Source organism: Eschrichtius robustus, chromosome 20 (assembly GCF_028021215.1).
Source record: "Eschrichtius robustus isolate mEscRob2 chromosome 20, mEscRob2.pri, whole genome shotgun sequence".
In the NCBI taxonomy this organism is placed as follows: Eukaryota; Metazoa; Chordata; class Mammalia; order Artiodactyla; family Eschrichtiidae; genus Eschrichtius; species Eschrichtius robustus.
This window is the reverse complement of record NC_090843.1, coordinates 20208498-20232000: the sequence shown is the minus strand read 5'-3', so window position 1 is coordinate 20232000 and position 23503 is coordinate 20208498. Positions and strand designations below refer to the sequence as shown.

The following is a 23503-nucleotide window of genomic DNA, read 5'->3' as shown; positions in this document are numbered from 1 at the left end:
TAGGAACTGTTTGGACCGAAACCAGGGATTTGTGACTGGGGCAGCTGCTGCCTGGCCTGGGCCTGAGAGTGTAGGGAAAGCCCCCTTGAGGGGCTGCTGGAGGGGAGTCAGGGTGCAGAGAGAGGCTGGCTGGGGTCCAGCCCTCCCTCATCCCGGGGTGATGGCACCTAATTTTTCCCCGGGGTAATTGCTGGGGCCGTAATGTCTGCAGAGGCTTTAATGAGCTGTGGTTGATCTGAGTTTGATTATTTTTCTTTCAGAGGAAAAGACAGTATCCTCCCACCCTCGAGACAATACCTCACTGTCTGGGCCCAGCACTCAGAGGCTGGCTTACTGTGATGCTGGGCAAGGAGAAGCCCACCCCCACATACCAGGAATACTCCACTACCCTTGCTCAGGTGCAGGAATCTGGGGTCTGGGGAGGGGAACACCTTCTTTTCCTGTCTCCTGTTTGAGTGGGGGGGGGGGAGCGGTCAGAGGACCCAGTGAGTCCTGGCGATGCCCTCTTACTAGCTGTGCCACCTTATACAAATCACTTCCCTCTCTGAGCTGCAATTTCATTTCTTCTGAAATAGGGGCAGGGATCATCTTCTTAGCTGTGAGGAATAGAGGAGGCGTGGATGCAGAAGTGCTTTGTAAACTGTGAAGGATGCCGTGGAAGTAAGAATTTACTGTTATTAGAGCAATAATAACAATGACCTGCATTGCCCAATAGGTGCTGGTTATGGAAGAATATGGCAGAGTGTGACGGTCACTCACAGGGCAGATCTGATGCCCAAGGACAAAAAAAAGTCCCCCCAGGTGATGGTACTCGGGAGTCCTAAGTATTGGACGTGCACCCCACTATCCGGCGCCTCAGAAGACGGGGAGCAAGGAGGAGGCAGGATGGGGGCTCTTGGGCCTCAGGGCTTCCCCGTAAGTGGGAGCTGAGAGTGCCCGTTGCCACAAGGAAACTGAGACTTGAAAGGCACCGTGTCCAAGGTTTTCCAAGCAGTGATGGGTAGAGCCAGGCTTGAAGCCAGGTCCCAGGGAATCCAGAGCTCCGTCAACTTCACGGTGCTGCAGCTGTGGTCCAGGAATCCTCCTCCTGACTCTCCAGCCTGGTCTTGCTCACTTCCCCACCGCTGGCTCTCTCTAAACCCCGCAGCCAAAGCCAGAGGGCCAGGCCACGCCTCCAGTGGCACTGCCCACAGGTATCAGGTATCCCCGGAAAGCGGGCCCCTGAGCTGGCGGCAGAGAAAAGGGCTCTCCTGAGTGTTGGACTCCCCTCTCCGGCCTCAGCATCCTGCTCTCTGAAGCGGTGCCTTGACCTTCAAGATCTCCGAGGTGTCTTCCAGCCCGCCCGCCAGGCCCCTCTATCCCCTCCCTCCTCATGGTGCTCAGGCACGTACAGCTTTCTGGATCGGGTCCCTTCCCAGCCCCGCGGTGCTTGACAGGACAAACAGGGTTAACCTAGCCCCGCTGTGCAGCGACTTGCCTCTCCCTGGAGAAAGCAGGGGCTTTCTGGAACTTGCTCCCGTCTTATCTGCAGAGGTTTGCCCCAACTCGTCCCAGGAGCAAGCAAAGGTTCAGTGACATGTAGTTGGCAGGTGGTGGGATTATCAATCAGCCCCTTGTCAGCCCTGAGCCCGCTGGCTTTTGTGAGGATGCCAGTGCCATGGGGCTGAGGGCGGGGGTGGGGGGAGCTGGAGAAGAAGGAGGGGGACTGTGGGTGGGGGAGGAGAGGAGGAGAGGGGTCCATTTGGAGCATCAGGGAAGTGACAGATGCTGGCCCCTCCGGTCACCTCAGCTGGAACTTGACTCAGGATCCCTCTCCTGTCCTCAGTCTATCCCCGTGGGCCCCGCATTCCTCTGTGTACCTCTGCCCGCCAATCCCCAGAGCCCGCAGACTCGCACATGGGGCCTGTGAGAGGGACCACACAGGGCAGCGATGGGAAGTGGATTCTCAAACTGAGATCAGGGAGCCGGCCACCTGCGGGCAGCAGAGAAGTCCAGCGGAGGGTGGAGTTGGCCTGAGCCTCTAAGAGTGCAGGCGGAGGCCTGGCAGATGTGATGCGAGTTTGCTCCTTTCGATTTTCTCCTGGAGTGTAGAGATGAACCTGTAATCCAGGTGTTAAAACCATGGCCCGGGGCAAAACACCGTTCATTCTGAATCATCACTTTTGTTGCATTAAAAAAAAAAAAAAAAAGAAAGAGAGAAAAGAAAAACCCCATACCAGCCACGTAGAGGTGTGCAGGTAGCTGTGTTGGTCAGGAACGCAGAAGGAGTTGGCTTCCCTTTGGGGGAGGAGACATGGTCCCACAACACCCTGGGAGGGGTATATAAGGAGCCTGGGGCTGGGGGTGACAGGCGCAGCCCTCGGGTTTCAGCCCAGCTCACGCCTCCTGCCAGCTTTGCTTGTGCCGCTGAGAGCTCAGGGCTGCTGCCTGGCCATGAGCACCACGTTTCTGCAGACTTCTTCCTCCACCTTTGGGGGTGGCTCGACCTGGGGGAGTTCCCTCACGGCTGGGGAAGGAGGCTTTGCTGGGGGGAGTCTCTACGGGGGAGGTGGGAGCCGCAGTATCTCAGCTTCTTCTGCCAGGTTTGTCTCCTCGGGGTCAGCAGGGGGCTATGGGGGCGGCTTCAGTGGAGGGGCTGGTAGTGGTTTGGGTGGAGGCTTTGGAGGTGGCCTGGGAGGTGGCCTTGGAGGTGGCTTTGGTGGTGGCTTTGGTGACTTCGGCGGTGGCGGCCTCCTCTCTGGCAACGAGAAGCTCACCATGCAGAACCTCAACGAGCGCCTGGCCTCCTACCTGGAGAAGGTGCGCGCCCTGGAGGAGGCCAACGACGACTTGGAGGTGAAGATACACAACTGGTACCAGAAGCAACGGCCCACTGAGATCAAGGACTACAGCCCCTACTTCAAGACCATAGAAGAACTCCGAGACAAGGTGAGTCCTCGGGTGTCAGGGAGAGGGGAGCAGGTGGCTGGTGCCAGCTGCCTGGGGGAAATCCTTTCCTTCCCAGGTAATGATGTGTAACCTCGGCAAACTTGGAGCACGGGGAATGCGTTCCAGGTGTGGATGCCCGCAAACATCTGCTCAGCCTGGCAGTGCTGGGCATCCTGGCACGCTGGTCTCGACCAGTAGGGGCCGAGGAGGGGGCAGTGCTCACACCCCGCAGGGCTTTGCCTAGAACGTTCCTTTGGTTTTTTTTGCAAGAACGGAGGTGTAGAGATGAACCTCAGGTTCTAGGAGTCCAGAACGCCAGGACTGCCTGCCTCACCCTTCGAATGTCTTGGGTGGCAAAAGCACTGTTGGACCTTAGGAGACCTGGAACTGGGTATGGGCTCTCCCAGCCACTCACTCACCCTTCACTCACCTGCACCAGTTTCTGCAGCTGCCCTCCAGTTTCCCCCTGACTGGAATGTTCTGTAGATGCATGGCTGTGTTAAGGTGTGCAGGAGGCTGGCGACCATGAGTTGTTTACAGGGGAGGCTCGTGGAGTACCCCCCAAGAGGGCACCCTCTCCAGGCCAGGCAGTTTCCACAGGGGGTTCCCTGCAACCCTGGCTCCTTGGTCTTTCATGTTCTGGAGACGAGGAGGGTGGCTTGGGGCAGACCAAGTGGTGGCCTGGACTCTGCCCCGGGGTCCTACAGGCTTCCGTTGCTGGTGTCAGAGGGGAGATGTTTAGTGAGGGGTCCCGCCTGGGGTGCAGGGCGGGGAGAGCAGCAGGGAAGAGGGAGGGGTCCTCTAGACACCAGCTCCCTGTCTCCTGCAGATCCTGGCGGCCACCATCGACAACTCCCGGGTTATCCTGGAGATTGACAACGCCAGGTTGGCTGCGGATGACTTCAGACTCAAGTATGCTCCCTCTGCCCCCTCTCCCGACACAAGCGGCCCAGACCCCTCACCCTTCCTCACCTGGGTTCCCTCTTCCTTTCCAGGTATGAGAACGAGCTGGCCCTGCGCCAGAGTGTGGAGGCTGACATCAACGGCCTGCGCAGGGTGCTGGATGAGCTGACCCTGGCAAAGGCCGACCTGGAGCTGCAGACTGAGAGCCTGAACGAGGAGCTGGCCTACCTCCGGAAGAACCACGAGGAGGTGAGAGCCAGGCAGTGGCTGGGGCTGATGGGAGGCAGAGTGGGGCCTCTGGGGTCTCCTCATAGTTGGGGGAAGGGCTTCGTGGTTCAGATATGCACGCCCCCAACACAGGGGTCCCCATGGAGAGGAAGGGGCACTGTCGACCCAGACCCCTTTTCTCCTCTGATCCACAGCCAGGCCAGGCGGCCAGTGGGGACTGCTGTCCTGATTTGCTTCATGAACTCACACAAGGGCCCTACCGTCTTGAGGTCGTCCCTCGGCAGGACCTAGAGAGGAGGAGGGACCCTTAGTGCTGAGGGGCTCGTGCGATCAAAACTCTTCACGCGCAGTGGGAAACAGGGGCCCGGGGTGGGTACGGGGCAGAGCCAACGTCACGTGGTGAGTTAGGGATGGAGCCGGGATTGGCACGTGGGACCCCAGACTCGGCTCTGGCTTCCGCCCTCTGTCTCTGAATGGGCCCCACCCACCCTGCAGGAGATGAAGGAGTTCAGCAACCAGCTGGCCGGCCAGGTCAACGTGGAGATGGACGCAGCACCGGGCGTGGACCTGACCCGCGTGCTGTTGGAGATGAGGGAGCAGTACGAGGCCATGGCGGAGAAGAACCGCCGGGATGCCGAGGCCTGGTTCTTCAGCAAGGTGGGCCTGACCTGCCAGCCCCGCTCCAGCTCCCTGAGCTCCTGGGAGGCCCGTGGAGCTCACTTGTCTTGTGCGTGACCTACAGACGGAGGAGCTGAATGAGGAGGTGGCCTCCAACACAGAGACGATCCAGACCAGCGAGACGGAGATCGTAGACCTGAGACGCACGATGCAGGGGCTGGAGATGGAGCTGCAGTCCCAGCTCAGCATGGTCTGGCTCCCGCCCCACCCACCCCAGCCTCTCCCACCCTCCATGGCTGTGTAAGCCTTGGCGTTCCCGAGCTCCCTTTGGGGGTGTTCCTTGCGATCCATTCAGCCCCTCTCCCCAGGCCCTCGGCGGCTTCCTGTCTAGCCTGATGTGACGTCTGTTGGTCTGCTGCCCCACCAGAAAGCCGGGCTGGAGAGCATGCTGGCGGAGACCGAGTGCCGCTACGCCCTGCAGCTGCAGCACATCCAGGGCCTCATCAGCAGCGTCGAGGCCCAGCTGAGCGAGCTCCGCAGTGAGGTGGAGTGCCAGAACCAGGAGTACAAGAGGCTGCTGGACATCAAGGCGCGGCTGGAGCAGGAGATCGCCACCTACCGCAGCCTGCTGGAGGGCCAGGACGCCAGGCAGGGGCTCGGGTGCAGGGGGCAGTGAAGGAGGGGCCGGTTGTGGTTGAGGGGGTAGAGTCATCTTAAGTGCAGCATCTACAGTGAAAAGAGAACAGAACAAGGAGTAAGAGGTTCCGGACTCTGTGCTCTGGTCTTTGGCCGTTACCTTGGGCAGGTCATGTCACCTCTCTGGGCCTGTGTGCCTTCTGTAAATGATAGCAATTGGGCTCGTGGTCTTGGATTTAAGGCTGGTTCCATTTCCAGCATGAAATAGATGGGCTGTTATCATAGATCAGAATCTGTGTGCTTGGGGGTGGCTCTCAGGATGTCCCAGGCTTTAGAGAAGTCAGATGTGGGAGTGAGGGTGGTGTGAGGGCTGGGGAGGACGGCTTAGCTGTCTCCTAGGGCCTCCTGTAGGCAGACCTGAGCTTTTGTCCGTTGCTTACATCTGCTTCCCCCTCTCTTTCAGGATGGCTGGCATTGGTACCAGAGAAGGTAAGAGGCTTCACTCTTCTTTTTTTTTTTTTTTTTTTTTCTGGCCACACTGGGCGACGTGTGGGATCTTAGTTCCCCAACCAGGGATTGAACCTGTGCCCCCTGCAGTGGAAGTGTGGAGACTTAACCACTGAACCGCCAGAGAAGTCCAAGAGACTTAACTCTTCCTGAGTTGAGGGGAGAGGGAAGCTATTGAAGCCACAATTCTTCTTGGAATGGGGAGGAAGGTGAAAGAGGCCAAGCATCCCAATAGGGTGGGGACATGCCCATTCCAGTAGGTACCTCTTCCCCAGTGGGACCCCTCTATCAGCCCCAGGTAGGGTTGGGATTGAAGATTTACTCAGAACCTTCCAGGATGAGTAAGCTTTGTCCAGGGCATAGCCCCCCCACTGCCTCCCCCCTACCCCGCCCACCCCACCTTCATGCACTTATGGTAAGATGCCCATGATTAATTTCTGTTTATGTACAGCTTAAAAGCCCTAACATTCTTGTTCAGTGCAAAGCATACCTGCCGCTGCCGCCGCCAATCTCTTTGACGAGTGATTCAGCACCAGTCCTCCTGGCAGCTCTGGGAGGATGGGCCAATGGCCATTATCAGGGGTGCTGTGCAGTTCTCCCAGAGCTCAGCCAAGGTCCTGGCCCCTTGGGAGGGAGGACAGGGAGAGTCTCCCACTCTAAAGCTTGCCTCTTCTTTCTACAGCCTCCCTGGGAGGTGGTGGCAGTGGCAAAGTCCGTATCAACGTTGAGGAGTCAGTGGATGGGAAGGTGGTTTCTTCTCGAAAGAGAGACATCTAAGTGCCCAGCGCAGGAGAGACACCCCCGTCATCCCCACCCTCCCCAGGCTGAGTGGACAGCTGGCCGGAGGGACCAGAAAAGCAAACTCCAGGCCCTGCCTTCAGAGGGTCCAGCTCAAGGGGTCCCTCATCTCCTAGTTGGGTGCTTCACATGCTTTCCCGGACCCCGCTCCAGCTTTCCCACCTCCCTTAGAGCAGGGAGGTGCAAGAAACAGCTGTATTGTGTAACAAGCTCATCGATTGTACCATGTCCATGCAATAAAGAATTGCTTTTCCTTTTGCAAATATCTCTTGGTAGTATATCCAGTTTTTCTTGTTGGTGGCCTCTGAGGAAGCCCAGGGCCCACACGCTGCCATCTGCCCCTGACTTTGAACTCGTCCCTGTGCGGTCACTCTTTGGGTTACCAGGGGCGCCTGGGACAAATCAGGTGGCTCAGATGACTTGCTGTCTTGCTTACCCCATTTAGTGATCACGGAAGCAGGATGCGGGGTTCCTTAGAGCAGTGTGTTGTACTTAGCACAGGGCTGGACACATGGACTAATCACTTACTGGATGGTTGACTGAATAGATGGCTCTGGTTCGCCACTGTATGGTTGGCACTGTGCTAGGCACACCCACCTATGGGTCTCATTTAATCAACTGCCGGTGGTCAGGATTTATTATTCCATCTTAGAGATGAGGGAACTTAGAGAAACTTACAGATGAGGAAGTCAGGCTGATGACTTGCCCAGACGCCTCGTGGTTGGATCGTAAGCAGCAGGGCTGGGGCTGGGCCCCACACCTGTATGACTCCAAGACCAGGGCTTGTTCTGGGACCCCAGGCCCTGGTTCTTCACAGCTCATTGCCAGGACCTTCCTCCTTGCTTCTGGCCCTCACCATATGTACCCCCTGAGCCTCCCCTCTTTTCCAGCCAGGCACACCTGACCTCCAGAGCGGCTGAGCCAGTTCCCCTCTCTGCCCCCCCGCAAAGCTGGTCCCCATCCCCTCCGAAGCTGCCATCTCCCCACAAAGCACTGAAAGTGCCCAGAGGGAAAAACGCCAGCTCCAGGAAGTCCTCCCTGATTTCTCCAAGCTTAAGTCCAAAGCAACACCAACCCCTACTTGCCCTTCTCTGTCTAAATCCTGCTCCTGCTCTCCTGTCACCGGTCTCCACCTGAGGGCTCATTAGAGCAGCGATATCCATGCACACCTGATTTGTTGCTTCTGGTTTGGGGCTGTTTCCTCTGGGATTCATAGCCCCTGATAGAGGGCAGGGAATGAGGAAGTGGAGAACTCTGGGTGCCATGGCTGGGCTGGGCTGGGCTCCGGTGAGGATTGCGGGGAGAGGGAGAACCGGTTTCTTTGTTCTACTGGGAAGAGCAGGTAGGAGGTGCCGCTGTTCTCCTTAGAATCAGATCATTTGGGAGGAGGGCCAGGTCCTCTGAGAGGGAACCCGTAGGTCTCGCTGGGTACAACTCCTCACCCAGCAACCACGGCTGGAGAGAAGGTGGCATCTGTTCTTTCTGGGGGAGATTTAATCTAGAATGTGTCTCCTGAGTACACACTTTGAGGCCAGATTTCCCTGGGGCCGGAGGAAGGAAAGGGAATTTATCAAGTGTCTGCACACTGCCAGGCTCTGGGCAGGGCATTCAATGGATGGCATCTCATTTACTCTCCAGACAGCTTTGGAAGCTGGGGGTCAGACTTCAGCGGCAGTTTTCAGAAGAGGAAACCGAGGCCCAGGGAAGCTGAGTCACTTGAATGAAGCCATAAACTAGGAAATAGTGAAACTGGGTTTGGGACGGTCTCTCTGATTCCAGACCTTTGCTTTTCCCTGGATGCCATAAAGGTGACAGAAGCTGGCAACACCTTCCTTAGAGGGTGTGCTGGTCTGAAACCCATTTCTTTTTTTTCTTTTTTTTAAAAATACTTATTTATTTGGTTGTGCCGGGTCTTAGTGGCAGCAGGCAGGCTACTTAGTTGCTGCGTGCATGTGGGATCTAGTTCCCTGGCCAGGGATTGAACCCAGGCCCCCGGCATTGGGAGCACAGAGTCTTATCCACTGCGCCACCAGGGAAGTCCCTGAAACCCATTTCTTAACCTCTAGGGGCAGCCTGTTCAAGTGTCACACAGCCATTACAGTCAGAAAGGTTGTCGTCACATGCCACCTTGGTCTCTCACGCTGTGGTTCAAGCCCAGAGCGCCAGGCTCCATGTCCCCAACATCCTGGGATCAGCCAGGCTCCTTTTGGGAACTCTCCGACCCCACTGAGGCCGGGCTGCTACTCCTGTCTCGCCGACTTCCGGGCCTCGGTTGAGAGGGCTCAGGTCTTCTAAACAGCCACCGAAGAGTCTTCTTTGCTTGCAAAAATAACCACATCTGCAAAGGTGCAGGGTGTCATGGGGGCTCAGCCCTCATCCAGTGAGCCTTCTCTCTGGGCCAGACCCTGAGCTGGGGGTGGGTGGGAAGGGGAGGCTGCTTCTATCTCCCCCGAATCCCCATTCTTGCTCTGCTGGGATTCAGGGACAGGCTATCAGAGAAGCCCTTGGAACCTGCCAAGTCCTGTCCCCTGCCTGACCGTGGAGTGAGATGCCCACACCTAGGGATAGCTCACGCCTGGCTGAGCCCTTAAATCATCTTCGGGGCAGAGACAGCCTGCTTCCTGCCCCTGGATGGAGGTGGCGCTGGCTTTCCAGCCAATCCGGGAAGCAGGCAGCAGGCCTCTCTCCTCCCCACAGAGAGGGCAGCTTTGGGACTAGGGATTAGGGCCCCGGGCGTGTCCTGTGTTCAGGCTGGCCTTCCCAGAGCAGGCGTGGGGCATGCCCACCCCTCTCTCCCCGAGGACTTTGGTCCCTGTTCTCCTCCGGGTCTCAGTTTCCGCATCTTTAAATGGAGGCGTCTGACTGGATGAGATGATCTCAAGGTTGTCTATGAGCTGCTCTGCGTCCTGGGACCTCCGAAGGGAGCCTGGCCTGTGGGATCTGCGACAGCAGGGGCTGTGTCTGCACCCTGCACTGCTGAGTCCTCAGAAGGGTAGCTCAATAAATAGCTGTTGCACGAAGGCATGAACTTTCTTCTCTTCTGCTCTTTCTTGCCTTAGACATGGCTCTGGACATTCGCTCATGTCTTGGGCATGTGCCCACCTGGGGGTCACCTGTCCCTCCGTGGGCAGCTGGCGGTACGAGGGGAAATAAGGAGGTGGCAGCTTTTCCCATGAGATTTGCAGCTGGGGTGACCCCACTTGATACCATTCCTGCTAGATATTCCTTCTCACCTAAAGCCAGCAGACAGCGTGTCTCTGAAACAGCTTCTCGGACGGTTAGCCAGAGCTCCCCTGTGCCAGGAGCGGTATTGGGAGGACAAAGCCCTTGTCTTCAGGGAATGTAAGACTGAGTGGGGGAAATAAGACAGGAATGCCACCAACTGTCACATGTCTGGTTGCCGTGGGTGCCGTGCTGGCTGCAGAGACCAGAGAGGGAGGCGAAGCAACGAGCTGGCCCTGGATGGAGGAGGCCCAGAAGAATTCTCTGACGGGTCATCTAACAAGGAGAAGCTCGCATTTCCTCATTTGTAACAGGGAGGGAAGAGTAACCTTCCGCCTGCCGGGAGCTCCTGTGGGTCAGGTGCTTCTCAAATACTAACTCATCGAATGCCTATTTTTCAGTTGCGGTCACCGAGGCACTGAAAGGTTGAGTAACGTTCCCAAGGTCACACAGCCAGTCTGTGGCAGAAGTAAGGTTGAAACAGGTCCACCTAACTCAAAGCCTTTGCTGGCCTCGCTGGGTTTCTGGGGAACCCTGGTGGTATAAAAGGGATTTTAGAAAGCTGATCATGTAGAAACGTGAAGCCCTGAGGCCTTGAGGCTAGTCTGGAGAAGGCTTCTGAGGATTGCTGTGTCAAGCAGGTGTCTCTGAGGGTGGAGGGCTGCCAGAGGGCCCGGGTCCACCGTCTGGGGTGGGTCTGCCTTTCACAAGAGACCCCTCCCCTGGGGGGGAGCCTTAGGACCCTTTGGGAGGCGGTCAGCCAGCCTGGGCTCTGGGCCCCCTGTTGTCCAGGGAGAGAGGGAAGGAGGGAGGAGCCTGACCCAAGATTCAAGCAAGGACCGCTGGGTTAGGAGCTGGGGGATGAGGTCTAGGCCTCAGCTTTGCAGATGAACAATCTGGTGACTCTGGATAAATTTTGGAGAACAAGAGCCTCAGAGGGCATTGCTGAAGGAAACTTAGAAGTCATTTCAACATAAGGCCCGCAATGAATCAGTGGTAGAGCTAGAGATCCATGCATTACTCTTCCCTTCCCACTGCCCTGGGCCTTGGCATTCTGGGTCTCAGTTTTTCCCACGTGTGAAATGAAGGAGTTGGATGGGGAATTTCCTATGACAATTTAGGCTTTGACATTTTGCGTTGAGTAAGTACCCTTACAAGCCCCCGAGCTTTGGAGCTCACATCAGGCCAGACAGCAGACAGGCTGACCATCAGGCCAACAGCTGCACAGGCCTAACCGCTGTGGGATGCAGGACCATCCACCAGCTGGGTCTTGGGTGACAGGAGGCCTGAGAATGGAGAGGGCAAGAGAGAAGGCCCTCTGGATGGGACAGCGCTGACACTGGCCTGAAAGGGATCGAACAGGCAGTAGTTAAGGGCGCAGACCCTAGAGCCAGAGGTTTGAATCTTGGCTCTGACATACTCAAGTTTGGGCAATGTAGTTAACCTGTCTGGGCCTTTGTTTCCTCATCTGCAAAAAGGATACAATAACAATAGCAGAGTTGTTTCAAGGACCAAATGAAGTCATGCATGTAGAGTGTTTCACACAGTATTCAGAAATGTTAGCTAGTGTTATTTTATTGTCTTTTAACACATACAGAATGGAACCCTCAGAGATCAGACACTGAGTTTGCAGCAAGGCTCCAAGACCCCAACCGGTGGGGTAGAGAGAGCCAGATGCCAGTTTAAATCCTGACTTCATGGTGACCTTGGACTAGTGACTTAGCTTCCCTGAACCTCAGCTGCCGCATCTATAAAATGGGGCGAATAAAACCCCTCTCCTGTTGTTGTGTGACAACCTGTTAAGCTCAGCTTCCTCAGCAGGGGTCACTCATAAATGGGGCTTTCCCTCCCCTTCCCTGGAAACGTTATAGCGGAGGTGATTTTGCCAGAAAGCAAAGAAGGAAGCTTTAGACATGTGGGCAGTGCCTCAGCCCCAGCACTCTGTCATGCCCCATTTGGACAAGGGTTGGGAGAGGAGAAATGGGGTCCCCAGGATGGGTCTCTATTCAGCTCCTTCAGTAGCGCTGGTATGTGTCCCACCGCCCCATGGGCCCTGGGGTTCACTTGGGGCCAGAGGAAGGCATTCAGGTGTCAAGGCATCACATACCCTGCTCGGGAGGGGTGCAGAGGGGCCGTGCCCTGACCCTGTGAGGGAGGCATGTCCTGGCCACCATGGGGCTTTGGAGGATCTGTGGTTATTGTTCCTCTAAGAGGCGTTGGCTGAACCTGCTCTTCAGCCCCAGGAGGATTGTCATTCCAGGTCTGGCAGGTTCCATTAATCACCTTCTTGTCAGTTTTGATCCCCACTGAGAGAGCGAGGGCTCCTGCTTTGGGCTGAATCACACGTTTTCAGAGAGAGAGCTGAGCCATCAGTTTGGGCAGGAAGGCCGGGCAGGGTCAGGGGTCAGCCTGAATCCCTGGCCTCCCCGTGGTCTTAGAGCACCGCAGCCTGGCCTGGCTCTCTCCCTGACACTGACACCCGCTGGGGGAGATGCAGGCCCACTTCCCTACCCACAGAAAACAAAGGCCAAGAAAGCCCTGACTCCGAGCCCTCCTTTCTGGTCTTGCTGAATCAGCGAAGGGGCTTCCAGCACAACCTCAAGCTTGTGCCACCTCACCCCAGCTCCTGGCCTATCCCACCCAGCCCTTCAGGCTGCTGTGGGCAGGCAGCTCCCAGGAGGCCATTCACGGCAACCTTGGCCCCCTTGGTGAGTGGAGGCTTGGAGCTCGAGTCCAGTGTCCTGCACTCTCAGCCCTGGAAACTCTCCTTCTCTCCCGGGCTTCTGAGAGGCCAGCTCAAGGCCCATTTCTTTTTTCTTTCAGCCTGAGTGGTGAGGCCTCCTCCGCCGGCTTCCTAAGTAGACCCTGAGTTTCAGTCACATCCCAGGCTCCTCGGCGGAGACCCTGGCCCCAGGCTCTGGGTCACATCCTCTATGTGGCCTCTTGGTCAAACACTCACAAGCTGGGGCAGGTGTCATGTGGTTGGGGGGCTAGAAAGAGCCCTGCTCAGTATTAGAAGACTTCCTTTCTGGACGTGGCTGTGGCTCTGTGGCTGCTATAATGGAGTAATTCAACCCATGGGCCAGGCTGACCTAGGACTTTTTGACCTCGACACTACTGACCTTCTGGGCTGGAGAATTCTTTGGGGCGGGGGCTGTCCTGTGCACAGTAGGATATTTAGCCACATCTCTGGTGTCTATCCTCCAGATCCCAGTAGCATCCCCCAGCTGTGACAACCAAAATGTCTCCAGACACTATCGAATGTCCCTTGGGGAGCAAAATAGCCCCTGGCTGAGAACATCTGAATTGATCTATGGTGACAGAGTTGGAATTATGGGTATGTTAGGGGCACGGAGTGTATGGGGGGGCGATTGACTGGGAAAAGGTACAATGAGCTTTATGGGGTGCTGGAAATGTTCTGGGTGGTGGTTACACAAGTAAACACATGCTTAAATTTTCATACGTGGGTAAAAATGCATTAAGCTGGATGCTTATGATTTGTCCATTTCACTGTAGGAAAAAATGCCTAAAAAAATGAGCCTAGTGTAGACAGGACCAGACTCGGGTTTCAGTCCTGACTCTGCCCTTAAGGCTCAGTTTCCTCCTGTGTAAAATGGGAATAATAGGAGTACTCACCTTATTGGGCTGTTGCAAAGATTAAATGAGGCAGTCAATATAAATTTCTTAGCCCAATGCCTGCATATGGTGAGGGATCTCAGGGTGTTAGCTATTATAATGTGCAGGGCCACTTGCTCTTTCTATGCCTCAGTTTCCCCAGCTGTGTTGGACGGTCCCTAAGGTCCCTTGCCACCATGACTTTACCTGATGGTCTTGGAGCCATTTTTTTCTCAGCCTAAAAGCCTTCAAAGTTGTTGATTCTACAGGACCAAGCAAAGTTTGTCATTGTTGCTGGGAGCACTGGAGTAGATGAAATGCTGAGAAAGACGCAGAACAGTCCAGTCAGACCTCTTAGAAACAGGAAGAAGGGAGGCAGAGGGCTGAAGTGACAACGCGGGGCCACCTTGCAGCCACCCTTCCTCGGCAGAGGCTCCCTGGCAGACCGGTGCAGCTCAGTCCCGGTTCTAACATTGGGTGGGGCCGATGGGAGTGAGTTCCCTAAGTGGAGAGGTGAGACAGAATTCAGTTGTCAAAGGGTAGTCTCAAGTACAACACCGTTCCCTCTGAATCATCACTTGTGTTAAGGATTAAGAAAAAAAAATGCCCCCTCCCCCAATGGCACAACCCACCCTGGAGAACGGAGGTAATGAGCTTGTGGGAAACAGACGTGCAGTTGGCACCAGTCAGAGGGTGGGGAAGGGAGGAGAGAAGATGGGGCAACCGTCCAACCCCCTGGAAGGTGTATAAAAGGCATCCACTCCGGGGAAGAGCCACAGACCTCAGCCAGGCCAAGCCAAGATCCTACTGCACCAGCTCTCTGCCCATCTCGCTCTCACCATGAGCGGTTTCCTGCAGAATTCCTCTGCCAGCTATGGAGGTGGCTTTGGGGGCGGCTCCTGCAAGCTGGGAGGAGGTCGCAGTATCTCTACCGGCTCAACCCGGTTTTTCTCTGGGGGATCAGCTGCGGGCTCTGGAGGTGGCATAAGCTGCGGCTTCGGTGGAGGGGCTGGTAGTGGTTTGGGTGGAGGCTTTGGAGGTGGCTTTGGAGGTGGCTTTGGAGGTGGCCTTGGAGGTGGCGTTGGAGGTGGCTTTGGAGGTGGCCTTGGAGGTGGCTTTGGTGACTTCGGTGGTGGCGATGGCAGCCTCCTCTCTGGCAACGAGAAGATCACCATGCAGAACCTCAACGAACGCTTGGCCTCCTACCTGGGGAAGGTGCGCGCCCTGGAGGAGGCCAACACCGACCTGGAGAAGAAGATACATGACTGGTATCTGAAGAAGAGCCCAGTCAGCCAAGAGCACGACTACAGCCCCTACTTCAAGACCATCGAGGACCTCCGGGGCAAGGTGAGTCCTTGCAGGTCGAGGAGGGTTCCGCTGAGCAGGGCAGAGATGCGATGGCCAGGAAAAGCAGGGTCCCTAGGGACCAGAAGGTGCAGTGTGGGCAGAATTCTTACCCTTCCTTGGGGGGAAAATCTAGTCTTTTACTGCCTATCAAGCATCTCTGTTCCTGATGGGCTTTCTCAGGCTATGTGTTCTCTCCCATTATTCATTTTTATTGTTCTTACTCATGCCAACATTTTTTACTGCTTTCCAGTTATGTTATTAGTGACTTGATCTCTATAATCCTAACCCACTGGGTTATTTGGAAGCTGTGCTGGGTTATTTGGAAGTTTTAAAAGCCACTAAGAATGGCTAAAACCAACAGAGAAAGGAATGCATGTTCATTCATTGGTTTGGGAACACTATTTTGTAGGGGCCTCCTTTAAACTGGCATTCTCAATTGGCAGCGACCAGGTAGGGGAGATGCAGGCAGAGGCTTAGGCAGTGCTAAGCTGAGATTCTCTCCGTCAAGGCCTGTCCATCACGCTGTGATGCCAGCTTGTTGGAACAGAAATCCATCTGCCTGGGCTGAGTCCCAGCTACGTGGGGTGGATTTTAAATGTTTTGGAACACAAAAGTTTAGACAAGAAATTCAAATGGATGGGGGTATTTGTTGGAATCCCACCCTGCTCAGAGGGGAGGCCAGCTCCGGTGATGTTATCATGAACGGTGAGGAGCCAGGCTGATTCTGTCCTGATCTTAAGGAGAAGAAAGGCTCTCAAGACAGCGGCCTCGAGAGGTTGCCAGTCTGACGCTGCAGAGACGTGACTAACCACAGATGTTCTTGGTGGGGTCGTTCCCCTGAAATGTACATCCCGATCTTTCCCACCATGACCAGACATAGAATGATGGAGTGACAGAACAAACCAAGGGGAACTGTCCTGTCTCTCACTTTACAGAAGAGGAACTGAGGCCCAGAGAGAAGTGCCCTGTCCCAGCTCACAGGGGCAGAGAAGAGGCAGAGTCTGATGGCCACCCGTCCTGCCCGTGTTTTCTCAGTCCTGCTCCCCGAGCTTGTGGACCCTCCAGTGGTTGGTTACCTTTTGTATTTTGCAGATCTTGGCGGCCACCATCGACAACAACCACATCATTCTGGAGATTGACAACGCCAGGCTGGCTGCCGACGACTTCAGGCTCAAGTGAGTTTATTTCCCTCATTCCCCTTTCCCAGCAGTTATAGTTTTAGACAAATGTTCCTCTGAACAATGTAACCAGAGCATCCCAGGAGTGAAGGTCTTGCGGAAGTAGCAGAGTCCAGTGCAGGGGTAGTGGAGTGTCTAATACCATTTCTTCCTTCCTTCCTCCCTCCCTCCCTCCCTCCCTCCCTCCCTCCCTCCCTCCCTTCCTTCCTTCCTTTTTTTTATTGGAGCAGAGAAAGGTTTATTGCAGGGCTAAGTAAGGAGAATGGGTGACTTGTGCTCAAAAACCCAAACTCCTAATACCATTTCTATGTTGTTTTTTCAATTTAAAAATCCTTTAGGTATGAGAACGAGCTGGCCCTGCGCCAGAGCGTGGAGGCCGACACCAACGGCCTGCGCAGGGTGATGGACGAACTGACCCTGCTGAAGACCGACCTGGAGATGCAGATTGAGAACCTGACCGAGGAGCTGACCTACGTGAAGAAGAACCACGAGGAGGTGAGAGGTGGGCTGTGCTTGCCATGGCTGAATCACCTTCAGTGATGACGGGGAGCCCTCTGCCGCAGCCAGGCTCAGCCCTCCACCGTGGGACCTGGAAGCACTTTCCAGAACATTCCAGTAGCATTCAGAGCCAAGGAGGGGCAGGCTGAGGAGCTTCATGCATCTTCCTTTTCCATCCCTACAGGAGATGAAGGAGTTCAGAAACCAGGTGGTCGGCCAGGTCAATGTGGAGATGGACGCCACCCCAGGCATTGACCTGACCCGCGTGCTGACGGAGATGAGGGAGCAGTACGAGGCCATGGCGGAGAAGAACCGCCGGGATGCCGAGGAATGGTTCCGTGGCAAGGTACCTGGCCCTCTAACCTCGCTGAGCCAGGGGGTGCTCGGGCCTTCCAGCTGGGCTCTTCCATCACCTTGGTCCTGCTTGAATTCCAGAGTGCAGAGCTGACCAAGGAGGTGTCTTCCAGCACCGCCATTATCCAGACCAGCAAGACGGAGATCACGGAGCTCAGGCATACGCTCCAGGGTCTGGAGATTGAGCTGCAGTCCCAGCTGAGCATGGTACACCTGCTGCCCCTGCCCAGTGGCTGCCCCCTCTAGGCCCCTCCCCCTGGCCCGGCTCCCCTCAGACCTTCTCCTCTGCTGCCCCACCAGAAAGCCGGGCTGGAGAGCACGCTGGCGGAGACCGAGTGCCGCTACGCCCTGCAGCTGCAGCACATCCAGGGCCTCATCAGCAGCGTCGAGGCCCAGCTGAGCGAGCTCCGCAATGAGATGGAGTGCCAGAACCAGGAGTACAAGATGCTGCTGGACATCAAGGCGCGGCTGGAGCAGGAGATCGCCACCTACCGCAGCCTGCTGGAGGGCCAGGACGCCAGGTAGGTCATGTGGGAAAGTGACTGCGGGACCCTGGGCTGTCAGGGCAGGCAGGGCCTTAGGGATCAGGCCCTTGTGTCTGGGAGGGAAGGACACCTGTCAGCTTAAACAGCCTGGACCAAGAGCCAGGACCAGAGCTTCCTCTTTGTCCTCTGGCATCAGACTGTAGGCGCATTTCCTTTAACTTTTTTTTTTTTTTTTGCAAGACCGCATGTTTGTTTGTTTGTTTGTTTGTTTGTTTATTTATTTATTTATTTATGGCTGTGTTGGGTCTTCGTTTCTGTGCGAGGGCTTTCTCCAGTTGCGGCAAGTGGGGGCCACTCTTCATCGCGGTGCGCGGGCCCCTCACTATCGCGGCCTCTTGTTGCGGAGCACAGGCTCCAGACGCGCAGGCTCAGTAATTGTGGCTCACGGGCCCAGTCGCTCCGTGGCATGTGGGATCTTCCCAGACCAGGGCTCGAGCCCGTGTCCCCTGCATTGGCAGGCAGACTCTCAACCACTGCGCCACCAGGGAAGCCCCCTTTAACTTTTTAATTCAGGCCTCCAGGTTAGATTGGCAGGACTAGGGACTATGGAGAAAATATCTCATATTGGAAAAGTATTAGCTTGGATTCAGGGCAGCCCAACAAAGCTGTTAAAATAGAGATTTAACTGCCTTCAGACCATCTGCAGGGATCAGGCCATCCTTGTGGGATCAAGGGAGGGGTAAGGGGTCGAGTGAAGCAGAGGGAGGACAAAACGTCCAGCAAATGCCTAATAATATCTCCTCCTGAGGCTTCACAGACAGACAGACAGACAGACAGGACAGGCCTGGGAGTCACCTGCTGCTGCTGCTCTGTGGGGCTGGGGGCGCAGCTGGGAAAAGAGCCCAACTCAGGGGCTCCAAGTGATGATCTGAGAGACTCCATCTGAGGACAGGTAGGCGGCTGTCCTCAGTGGCCGTCCGCTCATGGCTGCCTCTCTCCTTTCTCCCAGGTTGCCCGCCTTCGCCGCAGGAGGTAAGGAAATAACCCAGTGGGAGAGGCGTTGAGCCTCCTGCCCTGTGGGCGGGCTGGGCGGCAGTGCCGGGTTCCCCAGTGTAGGGAGGGGGGATGGTACTGGAGCAGAAGTGGTCACGTGCTCCTCTGTTTTCCTTTCAGAATAGGTGGCTCTGTCCCCGCAGACCCACGGGGCTGTCGTGGAGGGAGTCCCCCAGACAATAACACAGTCCCCATCAACTACCCCCCACACCACCAGACTGACTAGGGGTTTGGGGCCCTCCTGGGGGGCCTGAGCTGGCCTGAGCTGGGTCTTCTCCAGCCTGAAGGTCTTTTGCCTCTTCCATTTCCCAGGAAACACCATCATCTCTACTAGCGGCACCACCAGCTCCACTCGCCGCCTTATAGAAAAAAAATAAGCCTTAAATCTGCCGGGCAGCCCCTCCCTCTGTCTTCAGCACCCAGAGGAGAGAGCTGACGGTTCCCTGCAGGAGCAAAGGAGGGACTGCAGGACCCGAGGCTCGGCCACTCCGCTCTCGGCCCGCACCCCCCCCCGAGGACAGCCACTCCCCGCCCTTCTCTCTGGGTCTGCTTCCTCTTCCCCCTGACCTGTCTCCTCTGATTCCTCCGCTTCTCTACTAAAAAGAAAAGCTAATTCAATAAAGTTTCCCACTTTCTTGCAAATGTAGTTTTGATTCTGGTTTGGTTTCTGAGGGTGGCACCTGCCAAGGCCCTGACTGGGGGCGGTGGGGGGAGGTGGGTGGGTGAGGCCGGGCTGAGCGGCCCACTCTGACGAGCCCCGGCCCAGAGAGCTCCCAGCTGGGAGGGACACAAGGCACCCGGGCCGACCGTCAGCCACGGGGTCGATAATGACAAACACAGGGCCACAGCTGGCTCACGGGTGATGGCGCCCTGCAAACGTGCACATGCGGGAAAGAGGTACAGAGGGCTTGGGGCAGAATGCAAGGGGTTAGTGCAGGGCTGGTGTGGGGAGAAGGAGGCCTAGGACAATTGCTCCAGCCCCAACTACTGCCTTCCTGCTTTCTGCGGAGACAGCTTCCTTTGGGCACCCTCACCTGCAGTCCCCCCACGCCTCTGCTTGCCCCAAGGTCCTGCCATTCCAAGCCACTCAGTGACCAGATGCACGACTCAAGGAGTGACCTCAACCTGTGCTGACACTGACCCTCCTCCCCGCCTCCCCTCTGGACCCCTCTTCCCCCTGCTTCTCTGGACATCCCAGCTTAGACGTGCAGCCTCCTCTGGCTCTGCTTACTCCTCACGGGGACGGGTCCCCTGAATTCTGACATAGGCAGTCTTCTCTTTCGCTTCTTCACCCCGCCCCTCCTTGGGCCATCTGGGACATATCCATGGTCACAATTACCAGTATGTCCTGATAACTCTCCACCGAGGCCCCTCTCCTCTGTTCCAGTCTCACACGCCCAGATGAGCCGGCCGTCACCTCCTCAGATCCACTCATCTGAAGGAACATCCCTCCTTCTCCCAGATCTGGGCCTTCCTGGTCCTCCATCCCAGAGGACCCAGAAATCCAAGCCAGGAGCCTGGGCATCCTCTTGGCTCCCTCTCTCCTTCACCCCCTCACAAGTTCATGCCGTGGGTGCACAATGTCCTTAATGTCTTAACTTGCTGGGCAGGTTGCCACAGCCTCCCTGGCCTCCCTGCCTCCAGTTTGAGCTTCCCCTTTATCCGTGCTTCACACGCCAGCCAGAGCCATTGCTGGAAATGGAAAGTCCTCCTCCTGGCTTAGAGATGCTGCAATAGCTCCCCACAGGCCACTGAGGAAAGTCCAGACTCCTCGCCAGCCAAGAGGCCACCGGGGTCTGGCTTCTTCCGGCCTCCCTCTGGCCCTAATTCTACACTAGCTTCTCCCCGCCCACCCAGAGGTCCTGCCACTCCAAACTGTTCTCAGTGAGCCAGCCACATGGCTGGACCCCTCAGGGCCTTGTTCAATGAGTGACCTCCGTTTGATCTGACCTTCCTCCCCTGTTCTCTTTGTTTTATTGGAGACCACCAGGTTTTTATTCAACACTCCGACTGAGATGGACACCCCCTCCTCTGTGGCACCCGGAGAGAGTGGGGTGCACTCAGGTGTTGGCATATCTGTGCCCTCCTGCCCGGGTGTTGACCGTAGACCGTGTGTGCTGAGGGGGCCGGCCTGTGTCCAGCCGACTGCTGGGGCTTAGCCAGTGCTTACTGAGGGGAGACACCGGTGAATGAACTGGGGGAGTGCCTCTCGGATGCCATCTGAGTTTTGTCATGGGGTAGTAGGCCAGAGGGTAGGGGGGTTCTGCCACTCTTGCCAATTGCCCTTTCCCTGCCCCTTCCTCATTTCCCCTTCCCCTCCCGCCACCCCTGTCCACATAGTCGGTGCCCTCATTCATCCTCCTCCTCCTCCTCCACCCCAAGCCTGTCTGGGCACTGGGCAGTTGGTTTAGTCCACAGCGGTCGCTCAGAGGTGACCCGCCCAGCGTGCTAAGCCAGGGGAAAGGTGTCTCTGTCCACTCATCCCAGATCCCACCCCCACTGAGGAACGAGGTGCGGCTCAGTTCTCGTCCACGTGCCCAGAGCTGTGCTAGGAGCTCAGACGTCAGAGAGAAAGAGGACATGACCTCCACTCCCAAACCCGGTTCCTTTTTTTGTTAATCTATCTCATCAGCAGCTGTTAATTGAGTGCACCGTGTATCAGACGCTATATTGGATCCTGGAGAGAAAGCGATGTGCAAAAACGCAGCCTCTTTCTTTAGGGGGTTCACAGACTGGCGGGCGGTAGGAGGTGACACCCGCAACAATAAATTATTGCCATCTTCAAAGCTCAGTTCAGGGTTCACCTTCTGCCACAGATCTCTGCTCTTTCCCCACCACTCCCACCCTCCCCGGTCTGTCCCCAAGGCCCCCTGTACGGATGGCCATCATGGCCATTATTGGAGGGCAGGGCGCGATGGCCACAGGCTCTGGAGCCACGCTATCCTGGCGTGCGTCCCATCTCTGCCACTGATTCCATCTGTAACCCTGGCCAAGCCACTTAACCCTGTGGGTGCACTTTCCTACCTGTTAAGTACCACCTCCCTCGGAAGTTATGAAAGTCAAATGTTTAGAACAGTCCAGGCTCGTAGTAAGCGCCCAGTAAACTAAGCTCTGTTGTCCTCTTTCCTTCAGGGCAGGGATGGATTTGTCCTCATCACCATCCTCCTAACTAGGCTGTTACAGGAGCTCAGTAAATGTGTTGGATGGAGGGATGAGAGCTGACAAGGAAGACAAGCTCTGGGCAATGAAAGAGGTAGGCAAGCACACTGTCCTGCAGGCATGAGGGAGGGGACTGGGCTGGAGAAGGCCCTGAGAGCTGAGCCCCACGGCTGGTGCAAGGCCCTCCCAGGCCTTTCTGGGCTTGGAGCAGCCCCTCTTCCCGAGACCCAGGCCAAGGCTGTGTAGGGAACAGCCCCCTCCTTTTCTGAGCCAGTGCTGGGGGGCTTGGTGGTGTGTGGGGTTAATTGCCCACGTGGAGTAGCGAAATGAGCTGCACCCTGGGCCCGGTAGGTGCTCTGGCCTGGGACCCTTTCACCCAGATCCCGGGGAGGATACCGAGAAGCTGCGCTGCATCCGAGGGTCTGTGTGGCCCTATCAGGAATCCCGAGGAAGCCTGGAGGGGACCCTGGGGTGGGGGGGTGGGGTGGGTGTTTCTGTCAAAGCCAATCCGGGAACCTTCCTGAGCTGCACAGGGGTGGTGACCTCAGGGCTCTGGTCTGAGATGTGGGAGAGGCTTGGGGGAGGGGAGGGCAATCTGCTCTTTCTATCCAGGACTCATTTCATCCCCTCAGTCATCTGCATGGGGTGACCATTCAAGGGAGGGCAGCTTCAACAGTCCTGCTTGGTCAATACTGCCCCTCCCTGGGGTTGGCCAGGTGCCCACGTGCCCCACCCCTCCCCCAGGCTCAACACCCCTGCTTCCCAGGGCTGTGAGGAACGGCCCTGTCCGCGGAGGCTGACTAACCTCTATGTCACTGGTTGCCAGCGAACACGGTTAATGCAAAAGATGCCAAAATAGAGGGGATGCTAATAAAGGGGAAAGTCACGTGTCCAGCATTTGTCTAGGGCTCTTTTTTATTCTTTATTTCATTTCATCTTTACAACAACCCCGAGTTGGCACTGTTGCACCCATTTTACACATCTGAAGATCGAGGCTCAGACTGGTTGAGAGACCTGCCCAGCAGGAGAGCTGGGATCCACATTCCAACGTGCTTTCCAAGACTGTGGCTGGCCCTCTATCAAAGCCAAAGTTTCAGCTCTGGAACCTGTGGCAGAAGCGGGCTCTCACTTAAGCCCCAATGCTTAGGGGACAAAGGCATCAGCGTGGAATGTGCCCATAGCATCCCCTTGCCTCAGAGCTTGGGGTGGAGGTGCCTCCCCACGGCAGTGCTGCACGAAGGTGGCTGATCGCTGTGTGACTCCTGGCTGCACAGTCAGCCTCTTCCTCACCCCCAGCACGAGGCGCCTCCCTCTCCCAAAGGCTCCGCCCTGGGTGGATGGACCAGTGCACCTCTGCTTTCCCTAATGGGGTTGTGCGTCCCGCCTGGGCCCTGCAGGGGGTAGGCTCACTCCAGAAAGCATGTCAGTGCCACTTTAGCCACTTGCTGTGACATGGAGTGGAGGGACGGTCCCGACATGAGACCCTGTCCAGTCCCCAGCCTTGAGTGGGGCAGCTGGGCAGCAGGCCATGGCTAAGGGCAGAGCTGCAGCCCCGAGACCCCTTGGGTGCCTGTTGTCCCTCTGTTTTGGGCAGCAGCCTCGAGGGTCCACAGAAGACCCTGAGTATGATGAGGGTGCCTGGGGCTTCCTAGTAAGGGGAATCTCGCTTGAGGGAAGAGGAGGAAGAGATGGCACAGGAGGGCTGTGGTCCATGGGGTGTGATGACGCACTGTCCCAGCTTCCCCATGTCCGTGGCTGTGCCCTTCTTCCCTGCCGGCCTGGGACAGTGCATCTCGGGGTGGCTGGGACCTGCCCCCTGTTGGATGGTGTTCCTGGAGCTGTTGGGGGCTGGAGAGGAGCAGGGTATGCAGGCTGCATCCTCCTGAGCAGCTTGTCCTGGGGGGCTCTCAAAGAGCTGAGCACATCAGACTCTCCATCCTGCTGCAGCGCTCGGGAGGGACCAGGTGGGTGGGC

At 56.6% G+C, this 23503-nt stretch overlaps 2 protein-coding genes across 3 annotated transcripts; both read left to right on the top strand.

Annotated features, from left to right (window-relative positions):
- Window positions 1-2433: 2433 nt before the first annotated feature.
- KRT15 (keratin 15) lies at window positions 2434-6597 on the top strand. The gene is made up of 8 exons (XM_068531830.1): window positions 2434-2928; window positions 3758-3840; window positions 3924-4080; window positions 4555-4716; window positions 4802-4927; window positions 5105-5325; window positions 5777-5802; window positions 6503-6597. The coding sequence occupies exons 1-8, from the start codon at window positions 2434-2436 to the stop codon at window positions 6595-6597; spliced, it is 1365 nt and encodes a 454-aa protein (XP_068387931.1).
- LOC137755622 (keratin, type I cytoskeletal 13-like) lies at window positions 2640-18844 on the top strand. 2 transcript variants are annotated; one of them, XM_068531829.1, is made up of 9 exons: window positions 2640-2665; window positions 14435-14802; window positions 15895-15977; window positions 16319-16475; window positions 16663-16824; window positions 16914-17039; window positions 17133-17353; window positions 18327-18349; window positions 18683-18844. In XM_068531829.1, the coding sequence occupies exons 2-9, from the start codon at window positions 14629-14631 to the stop codon at window positions 18745-18747; spliced, it is 1011 nt and encodes a 336-aa protein (XP_068387930.1). In that variant the 5' UTR covers window positions 2640-2665; window positions 14435-14628; the 3' UTR covers window positions 18748-18844. The 2 variants fall into 2 exon arrangements, with proteins under 2 accessions (XP_068387930.1, XP_068387929.1); XM_068531828.1 differs by lacking the exon at window positions 2640-2665 and having other exon boundaries at window positions 14258-14802.
- The last annotated feature ends 4659 nt before the right edge of the window (window positions 18845-23503 follow it).